The 12,547-nt window shown below is 43.3% G+C and overlaps 1 protein-coding gene across 2 annotated transcripts in view; it reads right to left on the bottom strand.

Annotated features, from left to right (window-relative positions):
- The window catches only part of SATB2 (SATB homeobox 2), a 125,925-nt gene that overhangs the window by 13,970 nt on the left and 99,408 nt on the right, over positions 1–12,547 (bottom strand). For both annotated transcript variants that reach the window (XM_041403326.1, XM_041403325.1), the window contains exon 10: positions 8,539–8,736. In XM_041403326.1, the coding sequence (XP_041259260.1) occupies positions 8,539–8,736 (198 nt within the window). The remainder of the gene's footprint in view (positions 1–8,538; positions 8,737–12,547) is intronic.

Raw genomic sequence — 12,547 nt, 5'->3', positions numbered from 1 at the left:
ATAATAATAACTTAGCACTTAACTAGTAATGTGCTGTCCAGACAGATCTTTTTATGGGGCTTGTTGAGTCCTGAAATTTTAGTGTGTCTCTTTCTTTCTGCTACAACTGGATGGATTCACAGTTGCTACCACAGCTTCCCTCAACACAGCACAGAAAGTGGAGACAGCTCTTCCCTCTTGTTGGTACGAGGGCCTTCTGTGATACCCTTCATGCTTCAACTCTAAGAACTACCAAAACCCCAACGAAAGAAATCCTGGCTGTGAAGCTTTTGCAAGCAAGACTGAGAAGACCAAGGTTTTCCAGATCTAACCATGAGACTTAGCCATATACTGCTCATAAAAAAGCCAGAACAATTATGGCTCTGCATTAAGACTTTGTGCACAATGTGCTCACCTTCCTCAACATCCACATGATGGAACTTGTAGCAGGAAAGAAGGGGCTCTTCACAGCTCTCAGTGCCCAAGTGCCTTGGATTCAAGTGTGGCACATCAAATGGGCATGGCCTAATAATCTGAGGAAAAAGCAGCTACAAAATTCAAGGGTGTCAACATTATTTTGGACTATAATGGCACCATAGTGTAAAACTAAATTTAGCCTCAACTAGAAACAGAAGAATGTTTGAAACACAAATTTAATGAGATGGCTGGATCTGTAATATCCAGGACGTGTTCTGTGATTTACCACAACCTTTTTGCCATATGTAATGGTAAAAGGTTAATAATGATTTTAAATGATCCAAACTTCCAAATGTTCCACCAGAGCCACCTTATACATGCTTGTATTCCTTTGTTTCTGAACACCAAATCCTTTTTAAGTTAGGCACCACAATGGGAGTTAGTCCTAAATTACTGGTTTTTAAATGTACTTATTTGTAGTTAAGATTTACATCTTCTCATTTGCAACATGAAGAGTGAGTACAACTGGGAGAGAAGTCACTGGAAAGGAGGCACAAGGGGATACCAACTTCCTTTCACAATGTGAGTAGCATCATAAATGGTGAAGTTTAATTTTCTAAATACATTATCTGATTTTTGTTTAAGACTTTAATAGAAGTCATGTGTGATGTGTGTTGAGAATGTAGCCTTTGTTGTTCCACAGCTAGGGATCTTGCAAACAGCTTCACTTTGTCTGTGCCAAGATATTTTGGAATATTCTTTGAAACACTGTAAGCATAGATGACTGTGAGAAAAAAAAATGTGCTACTGTACTTCTGGATACTTCATGCGTGAGAATAGTGCATGCACACAAAAACACTTCTCCTTTCAATCTGAAATTCCTATAGAAGTCCATACAAACATGGAACAACATGCACAATATACTGACCCTGAAAAAAACCCTTATCTGTGCACACATTACAGTCTCTGGGTATTTCCAACCATTCAGAGAAAAAAAAACAACAAAAAAGAAACAAAACAAAAACAAAAACAAAAAAAAAACCCAAACAAACAAAAAAACCAAAAAACCCACACCAAAGAATTTCCAAAAAAAGACTGGCCCTGGGCAGGGAGACTGACCATCTATGTCCTGCTCTGTCACAGCCTAACTCCCAGACTCCCAGCACTGCCCAGAAGCTGCACCATTTCACTGGAGGATGCTGTGCAACACGGAAGGAAGAGTAGCTGCTTGCTCTTTGAGGGTCAAGCAGTGCTAAGTGCTCTGGTAGCACTATTGTCAATAGTTTCCCTCCCCATGTAATTTTTATAATTGCCTATCTGCAGAGAAAGACCAGCTGCAATGATCCAGGCCTCTAACTTTATCCTAAGATTTCTGTAGAGAGCCTGAGAATAAAATGTTGCATACAACCTATAAACATTCACACATCTCTGAAGCCTGATAGTATAACTTATGAACAAGTGTGGGGACACAGAGTAATTAGGAAGCATTAAAATTAAATTAAAAAGAGCAATATTTTTAACTGCAAAAATTTTCAAATGTAAATGGAACAGAGCTCTTCTAGTGGCTTTTCAGCCTTCAAGGTTTGCCTGCTGGCAAGCTTCAAAGATCACGTGAATTTCAAGAGCTTTATTTAGTTATCTTGCTCTATATGTTTGCTCATCCTCAACCTACTATGGCTCCTTACAACACTAGCAGCTTAGCATTTACAACAGGGCCAGGACTCTAAGAAATGAGGACTAAATCTGGTCAAATTGTGTGTGAAAGGCACAAGGGTGAGACAACAGGGGCCAGAGCTACAGTGATGTCATTTGCTAAAACGACAACTTGTCAGAGCAACACCAACACAAACCACCACCCTGCTGCTCACTGCCAAGTCTCAGCAGCGCTAAATCTACACATTCAGATTTTAGGGGAAGCTTCTGCCTGGAGCATTTTGCCATGGGAGCCAGGGCAACCCAAGCAGAGCTGCTCTGGGACAGCCTCACAGAAGATGTACCCTCAGAGTCATCTTTATTGTAAGATGCTGCTGAAGAAAAGCACTAGTCATATTCTCAGGGCTCCTTCATGTAAGAGTCCCACCTCATTCCTGCCTTGTCCTCAGCTGATCCTGGACTAATTGAAAGCCATCGAGGAACAGGGGGCACTGAAGTGGCATCATGGTTTCAGGTTCTGTACAAATGTGAAAAAGATTTACTATTCTGACAAGACTAAACTTGCCACCACAGGAAAACTTGAAACTCTGCAGTTTACTTCATCTCCCATTTCTAGGGTTAAATGGAGCAGTACTAAACCTAAACTAATTTCAGAACAGAGGCAGTTTGGCTTTAATTGCAAATATACTCCCAGCTATCATTCAAGGGGAATAACAGGCCTAACGTTAATAAAAATCAGCAGCATTTTCAGCCACATTAGATACCCACACTAAACAGAAACAGCTGACATGGTGCAGTAGGCAGGTTTGGCTGCAGCAGTCACAGCTCAGCGCTGTTCCCTGCAATTGTGGCAATTATCAATCACAAGAAGATCCACTGGATACTTCAGAGTCAAATATAAGGGGGTATTGTCTGATTTGTGCCTCTGTTGCCTTTGTCAAGCTTGCACAAGGCTCCTGAACTACTGTGACCCATCAGGAAAATGGTGTGCACCAGGAGGACGGAGAACCAGAGCGTGCAGCCACAGCTGGTGTTTCAGAATGCACTAGCTCTGGCTGTAGGGCACAGGTACTGGAGAAGCATGAGAAAGCAGCTCAGAAATGTAAGATGCCTGAAATTTATTTTTTTTTTTGCATGTACCACATGCTTTAAAGACAGTTCCTTTACCCCGACCCAAAAGCAGTCACACACACAGTAGAGATAAATGCAGTGTGAGTGGCATTTGCAATAAATATTGCTTTCAGCTTTAACACTGCATAGAAACAGAAGTTACATAGTTTGAGACTTTTTTTTCAGTGGTTTTTAATAGTTTAGACTGAAAAGAGATACTGAAATTGAGTGTTGTCTAATTTTTATCAGAGAAAGAATGAAACTCCAGGTAGCTATCAACTAAAAAAGAGAGATATTCTCCACTCACAAAATTCACAGACCTTGTTCTGACACACATTTCCCTCTGTAGTTCTAAATCTAAGGAAAAAAAAATCCAAGTGCAACCCTCCCAAACCAAAGCTCTGATCATTTTGAGTGTAATGAATAACCTACAATACAAGTTTCTCTTGAAGTCCATATGGGTTTGCTGAGCACAAGTTATGTCACCAGTCTTGACCACTCCTGTCTGAGCAGACATCACATCCAGCCATGGATTAAAGAACTGGGGAGTCAAAAAGCAGTGAGTATCAATCTACGGTCTGTCTTTTGGGTGCACAGAAATGATCAAAAAGCAAAACTACCATGGTGCGGATATTAAGAATGAATCACAGGGCAAAGCATCCCCGCAAAAAATGTGTATCAAAACAGCAAGGACCAGACTCGGAGAGCTAGCACAGTTTGGGAAAGTAATTTTTGTCCAAGTCTCACAGACAACTCAGTCCTAATTTCCAGTATGCAAAATCCCCTGGTGTAACTCAGACAAACACAGGAAAACCTCACTGTGCACATCATCCTATGGATCATTAAGCACATGATGTTCCCCTATGAAATAACAGAGCTTTGCTTCACTCATCATTGAAGACTTCCTAAGTATTATAAATTAATATTATTTTTAAAGAAATTTCAAGTCTCACTGGTTTTTCCATCTGTGTGCTATGCATTATGTGACCCATGAACTCCAAGACATTATTTAGAATCAGATATTTCATTAGGAAGCACTGTTGTGGTGTTCATCCCCCTCTTTATTACTTCTAGAAAGAGAATATGAAATTAGTTTCATTGGACTGCCATCGCCACTTGCCTTGACCCATTTTTACGAGGGCTCCATGTTCTGCTCTTTTGTATTTCATTGTCATGTCTAAAATACTCGTTCCCTTCTATCTCTCACAAAATTGTAAAATTAGTATTTCATTAACTTCTGTGCTATGTTATTTTCTGCATATTTAGAGAGATTACAATGTTTGCAATGAACACACAATACAGAAGAGCTTTCCTAGACCTTTTTACTATGCCCTCTTCTATTTACTAATGTTCCTCCACGATTTATGATCTAACAATTACATATTGCCAGATTTTTCTAAATCAAAGCTTCTGAGAAATAAAAGGGAGGGATGTCATTTTTAAAAAGTGACAAAAGTAACAGTGTATCAGAAAGCAAAATTTGATTGCTCTTAAATACATATACCTACTAGCTTCAGATCTACTTGTCAGCTTAGAGAAAATGAGAGGCAAGGTTCCCACATTCTCTGAACAGAAGGTCCTTTGCTGCAGTGGTGGCTCATTACTCCAGAGAACCGTCTTACCCACCCGGACACTCCAGAGACAACAGCCTGATTCATGGCCTTCCCAATGGAATCAGGTTTCTCTGCCCCAGCAATTAACAATGAATTAGCACTATATTAAAGTGCCAGGCAAGATGGTTACTCTCTGGAGTGGTCACCTTGGACACAACAGACAAACAGTGGGAGAAGGGAGAGAAATTAGATTTACTGTGTCCCAGCATGTCTGTAACAAACACGGAATCCCTGGCTGGCAGTGGGAAGCAGCTGTAGGCACTTGTCAGCATTAACACTCCAGAAAGGTCCAGTGCCAGCAAACAGCCAGGGAATGGTGGGATTTAGCAAGGGATGGAAAGCAAGACAGGGAAGGAAGGCTCACCTCTGCAGAACAGGGAGCTAAACACAGAAGCACGAGAACTGTTTGCTGCAAAGGGACTACTTTGCACACTGCTAAGGGCCACAGGCCAGACCAGATTAAAGGGCCAGCCAGGATCCCACTCCTGGTGGTAGTGAAGGGAGAGGATGAGAACACAGCAAAAATGTAATAATGCTTTCCAGGATACCCTCCCACCCTCCAGGAACCTGTGGCTCAGGCACTGTGTAATTCAGAGGTGGTGCCCCAGCTAGCAACAACCTCACTGCTCTTTTTCCTACCAGCACTTTGCTATTACACCACACTGCATGGAATGGAGGGAGAGCCTCTTAATGGACACCTCAATTTCCTTAAAAACCAAAAGAGAGGCTGTGGCAAGCTCAGCCTGCATGCACAGCAACATGTAGGTGTAGCATGGATGCCATAACCAGCGTGTGAAGGAAAATCCACACTCTGACACGTCCCTGTGGCCACACCCAGAGCTGCCAGAGAACACAGCCATGTCACAGAGCTCCACAGGGCTCACATTTTATGACTCTTCAGCACAATAACAAACAAATCAAGTATACAGGGAAGAATTTTTTAAACACTCAGCTTCCATTATAGACATTACTCATTTCAGAAACAGTAAAATAATTGATTAAATGGATTAATATATGGCTGATGGAAAAAAATCTAATGGAAGAGAGAAAAACAAACATGTTTGGTTTTAAAACCCTGAACCTAAAGCTAAACAGTGAGGTGCAGGTTAGTAATACCAAACCAGTGAGAGCAAGAATCTCTCACAAAGGAAACAACAATCCCTTAAAACATGAAGAACCAGCCTGTGTCCAGCTGATCTCCTGCAGCACAACTGCCCCACTGGGCACACCCTGCCTTACAGAACACAGAAACCATACCCAGCCTTGGGGTAATTCCCTCACTTGAAGTGTCCCCAACCCTGTAAGCAGCAAGTGAACTACACAAAACACATCACAATGATATCTTTGCCATTTCCAAGAAGCCATACTGACGAAAAGGCTGCAATACAGCCACATCTTTTGCCCAGTCATGCCTCTTGCGATTATAGCTAGGATATTCTTTCAAGTCTGACAGGGAGATGTCCCCAGCCCAGACAGGGTTAAGTCAGGGTGGCTGGTAAGTCTGGCAGCGGTGTGGGACAGCCTGTTTTCAGGCTCTCCCAGTCTCTCAGCTGAAGGAGCAGGAGACTCAAGCATCAGAGAGAAGTTACCATACACACACCTAAGCCATCAGAGGAAAGAGAAAGATGGGCTGGGCAGAGAGAGAGAACAGAGGTAAGATCCTGCCTGCTTCTATGTTACAGGTCTGCACCTGCTGTTATTCACAGCACTGCTGCTTGTATCTTCTTCAAAGGGCTGTCATTTTGCTATCAAGGCTGCAGGTAAGGGCTTGACTTGCAACACACTTCTCACCAGCAAACCTGCAAAGCTAAGTAGGTCAGTGACTGCAGCTCTTGATGTTTTCACCCCTGCTAAAATGCAGCCAGGCACTGTGGCAGATATTCTGCACCCGCCACTGCCTTGAGAAGGAAATGAGAGTTGCTTTCCCACTTGACACTACAGGGGGAATTTCAGATAGGCAGAATGTAATTACTTGGCCTGGAGTTCAGCCAGGAGCAGGGCCCAAGACCCCTACCCTTATGTAAAGTGTCACAAAATCTCCAATGACTGCAGTGTGAGGACCTCAGCTTTACATCTCTGGCTGCTGTCATTGGTTCTTCATGGCTAATTACCTAATAGTGACCCTTGCAGCAAAGCTAAAAAACAAACCTTGCTTCTTGAAACAATTCAAGTCCCAGAGACTGAAAACTATGCAAAAATTACTTAGTGTTGGGTATCTTTTGACAGTAGGGAGCAGATGGACAGCAGACCTCCTGTGCCTGGCGCTGGTAGCATGTCACTCAGAAACCTACTGGGGTTTTTGGATGGGCAAGCATAGCTTTAAAATGCAGCACCCCCAAAACACAAGCCTACTGTATCAACTGCATGCCAGTCTCCAGAGTTTTGTTGTATGAAGTTGCCAGCTGGTTCTATTTATTTTTCTTCATTTTTCATATTTTGACTGTAATAAATAATTAATCCATGGCTTTGTAACTTGCTGACAAATACAAATGCACAGCATTCCAACACAGTGTAACATGTCACTCACAAGAGCCAACCTGCATGATGCAGAAAAGTGATGTGCAGAAGGCTTTGGAAAGTAGGCTACTCATCAAGGTCAATCACAAGATCCCAGGGAAACTTCTTCTGTCCCTTCTGATTCCCGTACTGTGGGAATCAGAACTGGTTTAATATGTTTTAGTCTATAGAGGTCTAGTTGTCTTCCCACATGTTAGCTTGGCCCTTTCTTTACCTGTTTGTGGCTTCTTGCTTCCAAGATCCCATAAACTTTTTGGGATGTGGAATACAAAACTTGCTAAATTAATTACCTAGAGTGCTTCCCCTTCTTTACACCCCTGAGAACCTGAACCCAAGGAAACAGGTTTTTTTTTTCTTTTAGGCAAAGACACAAAGGAAAGCAAGGAGAAAGAAGTTAGCAGAAGAGACAAAAGGGACTGAATTAGGCATTACTTAATCTGAGTGAGACCTAGATGTTTCAGATGGGCAGGACAAGACAAACCTCTTGCCTTTAGAAAAAAGGGGGCGAGATAGCTGGCAGCAGTGGTAGCAGCGTAAGAGCAGCAACAAAGAATAGAGGCTGAATGCCAAGGTTCACAGCAAGAGTAGCAAAGCAGTGCAATCCACCATCAAACAATGGGGAGAGTGAAGGTGGGAGGAGGAACTGCAAGATCATCAGAGAAATGCACAGTACAAACAACCCCCAGAGTGGTCACATAATCTAGCGGCAAGTGAATGGTACCGAGTGCCAGGGACTGAACTGGAGGGCTAAAGGGAAGAAGGGCTGCTGTGGAAGGTGTTGCCTCAGCTTTTTAGATTGAAGAAACGTCTCCTGAGCCTCTCTTGACCATCTGTGGATGTATGAGTTTGTGACATGCATTACTAGTTATTAGGAATACACATTATGCTGATTTTCTCTTCTAACTGAAGCTGGAACTGCGAAGAAGAGTCTGTAGTTTTTTCACTTGGTTTTCCATACACATATTTGTATTTATTTCTCATTCTACTAATACCTGACACAAGAATAGAACAAGGGTGTACAGCCAAAAAATTCACACTAGTCAGAAATGTATAGAGGAGTGAAACAATCCCAATGAGGCTGTGAAACGAAGGCCCATTCCTCACAAAATGCTCAGCATGGTCATTTCAGAAGTACTTCTGAGTTTCAGTCAATACATAAAAAGCCCATCTCCATGTTACACTCTTGAAACCCCCTGTGCTACCCCAGCCCTCCCACACAGACACCCTAAGGAGGCAGAAGTGCTCTGACCTGCACAGGCTCGGGCGTGAGCTGCACCACGTGCTGCATTCGCTCGCTGTGGTGGTGTCTGGACTCCTCCTCATAGATCACATCCCTCTCGTGCTGGGGAAGGTTCAGGAAGCGGCGAATGGTGCAGAGGTTCTCCCAGAGGGTGCGGTTTTCTGGGCTTGGGTTTTCTTTCCAGCGCAGCAGTTCACACAGCCAGCCCTGCAATGGTAGAGTCAGCACAGTCAATTCACCAGGCAACAAGGAACCAGACGTGAGCGGGAGGTCAGCTAGACTTAAAGCTCTGTGCTGAAAGTTTTGCTGGTCTCATCTCACACATAAACCCCCACCACCCCAAGCTGCCATTTGGTCTCAAATCCGTGATATAGTCTATTTCCTGCAAGTTGGAAAAACTGAAACAAGCAGCAGTGCTTAGCGAAAACCAGTGCCATGTCCTCATCAAATTCACACCATGTTCAAAATGCTCAGATATAAATATTTTTCCTACAGAAAAGCAAAGATGATGCATCTTCACTTCCATTTCAGAGCCCCTTCATTTCTTCATCCAAGCAAGAGAAAAGGAGACGTAACTCCTGAGACTTTCTAACAACCCTCACTGCAACTTGCAGCCACAGAACCAGAAATTCAACACTACTCCAAATGTCTAGTAGAATATAATATCAACACTTTTGATTTGCTGACACTATGTTGCATCGACTCCCCCAGTTCTGAACCCCACTAAAATTTTACATCTTTAAATAATAAAATCTAAGAGAAGATGCAGCCTTACATAAAGGGAACCCTCGAGCATCTAGCACACAAGCAGAAAACAGGGTCATGCAGAAGTTACTAAAGATACCAAAACACCAGGCAGAGGTAATTCTAAACCCAACTACAGATCGTAGTAAGGGCATATTTTATTTGTGCTGTCTTGTTTTAAGGTTAGTTTGAAATGCCTTTAAAAGGTTACTGCTATACGGAAGGAGCTGTAGGACCTCTCCAGAGGGACCGACTGCTCAGACCTCTGAGGTGAAAGCATCTGCACTCCGGGAAGAGGAAATGACCCTGAACCCCAAGGGCAAGGAGAGCCCAAGGGCAAGAGCTGTTGGGGTGAGGACAGCCCCGGGTGAGCAGAGCGTGACCCGGAGTCCCCAGCAGGTGAGCCAGGGATCGCGGCTGCTGCCGCTCCTGCGCGGTGTGGGGACACAGCCAGCCCCGTCCCGCCTGCCAGCAGCCGGCCCACTTGGGGCTGGGGACAGTGGCTCCCCTCCTGTGCCAGCACAGGAGACGCAATGCAAATGACAGAAGATGAGAAGATAATGCCGAGGATGCTGTCAACGCGCCTTACTGACTCCTGTCAAAATATTTTACCTAGTAGCTTTATAACCCATCATTTTCAAGCTACAGCTCAGCATTCTGACACCATTTTGACAGGCACCTTACAATACCTAAAAGATAGCTTGATCAATGTTAAAAATGTTTGGTAGAAGAAGTAGCCAAAATTGTGTTTCTCTGAACAGTGACCAGAGCAAGCTGAACAGCCGGGTTCATTACCAGCCCACAGGGGTGCTTTTTGGTATTGCTTTTTTGTGTAACAACTTGTAAGCCATTGACAACTTCTACCGTGCACTCTAAACCCCGTGTATAATATCATAAGCCGTTGTTTGTGTTACTCTCCACTGTGTCTTCTGCCTTCACCCCCCCAAAAAAGGCAAGATTTGATTATCTCCGCTGCATCAGCCAAGACAGCAACACCAGCTGTTCTCATTGTGCAGCCTCTTCCTCACGGCCTACATGTTAATAACCTGATCATTCCATTTTCTCCTTCAACTGCCGGCTGCAGCACAGCGAAGAGACAAAAACCCAGGCCCATCTGCAGCAGCTGTAGGCACTGAACTGTGAAGCCACCAGGGATTTATAAACTAATCTGTAACACAACACTGCCTTGTTTTTACAAGTGAGAGGCCACATTTGTGCAGACCTGATCTTTTCTTGCAATAAACTTGGAGGGCTGGGGGGTGGGGGGGCAAGGATGAAAACAAGATATATAATAATTTACTTAGGGGGAAAAAACCCTCTGTGTTGTATTTTCAAAGTGTTTTGATTGATATTTGGGCAATCTCTCAGTCAGGTGAAGTCTGCATTTTAATGTGGTTTGGCCACATCCCTTACCCTCAATTGTCCTCCTTCCACTGCTCAGAAATCCCCCAAAACTTTGTCTCTTTTAGAGAAAATATAGGAAGAAAATCTCCCAGCTCTGCAATGTTTTCTCAGGGATTCCTCCATATCAAGGAAATAATTTTTCAAATGGAAAATAAACCATCTGTAGAAAAAATCAATTCCTGTTGTTCCCTGTTTTCAGTGATTTGAGTAAGTCTCCAACTGAACTCTTTCAAGATGTTTCAAGCCTCCTTGTTTAACACCTCCTGGGGGATGCTGCAGCACGAAGACCCATCATGTAGCAGAAAATACAGAATAAGCCCTGCACCTGGTGGAGCTGGAGCCCATTGCTGGGCAGAGCTGTGGGAGGATGGGGTGCCTGGCTCTGGCAGAACCCAGCTCGGCAGGGCCACCTCCCCTTCGCAGGGCTGGACCGGGCAGCCCGACGGTGACTGCCGCGCTTTGATTTATCTGTCCCGTTATAATCAGCGCTCATTACAATCACTTAGAGCAACACTACAGGCCTCATTACGGACTAGGCACTCGCTGCCATTAGTCTTTAAGAAGGATAGCGCTCAATTTGCCTGGCAACATGCGAGGTCCTGACCTTGGAGCTATTAGGGAAAAGATTAGACTGCAGTGTGACCATGTGTGCAGACATGAGCAAACCAAATTAATTTCTGGCAAAGGGAGGCACCAGGCAAGGACCCCACCATCCCGAGGACACCTGAGAACTTCTCCATTCCCCAAAGGAGATAAGCTAATGGCACGTTTAAAGGAGCCTGGTTCTGAAGGTGAAGCACATCCATGGTATTTAGAGAGATATTAATCCAGTTTCCCCACAAAGTATTTGCTTGGCTGATCAGATTAAGGGATCTAGCCTTCAACAGCACACCCCCACCACAGCAGGCCCCAAGAAATCTGTGATACTTCACAGCCTCAGACATATTGCACCATGTGTACCCAGCTGCTACAATAATTAGCTTATGAATGTATCAGCTGGTTCTGTGATTTTTATAAATAATAACTAACCTACGGAGCAGAAAGATTTCCACGAGCCTAATATTAGCAAGAAATTGCAAGGTGCGCCTAACTGAATTGTCATTGTGCTAAATGCCCTGTCTTCTCTCACGTTGTGCGAGACTGGATCTCCCCCAATGCCATTTATAAATATTTATTTTTGCAATGTATTTGTGTCAGCTTTCTTCACAAGAGCCATTATTCGCTCACCCCCACACATACACACGCATGCCCACTGCGTGCATGTGTACACTTATCTGCATCAACTCTGTCCTTTCACTACTTTTTTTCTATCCTTCCCTTTCTTTATTCAAGCATTCATTCAAGACCCTCTCCATCCATCTATGGGGCTGTTTATTAGGCAATAGCTTTGACTAATATGTGACAAAACACAGCGTGCCACAGCTTACTCACACGTTCTTTATGGCTGCAAGTAACCGCCTTCCCCATGCACAGATGAAAAGTCTGCATGGGCTTTTTAAAATTATTTATTTAAATAATCTTAGCACGCCATCCAAGAAAGTTTTGCAGTACCAGGCAAAAAAAAAAAAAAAAGTGTAAATGTCAAATAAAACAGTGACAGATGACAGTATTCTCTATTGAATAGCACCGTTTCTTCGTGCATGTTCAATGAGAACTCATGAATTATTAATACACAAAATCTCCTTTTACTGTTAAAAATCTCAACTTGGCGTTTTTTGGTTACGATTTTAAAATTTTGTTTTATTTATTTCTTCGGGGTCTGTGTATGTTACACAGAGCTTTCCAGGAGAATTATTCCATTTAAGAAATGCTAACATACAGAAACTTTTGGAGCTATTCACAGTAAATTTTCATCTATAGCTACATTTAT

Source organism: Onychostruthus taczanowskii, unplaced genomic scaffold, assembly GCF_017590055.1.
Source record: "Onychostruthus taczanowskii isolate IOZ18803 unplaced genomic scaffold, ASM1759005v1 scaffold20, whole genome shotgun sequence".
Lineage (NCBI taxonomy): Eukaryota > Metazoa > Chordata > Aves > Passeriformes > Passeridae > Onychostruthus > Onychostruthus taczanowskii.
The sequence above is the reverse complement of the archived record's forward strand: the minus strand, read 5'-3'. Positions and strand labels throughout refer to the sequence as shown.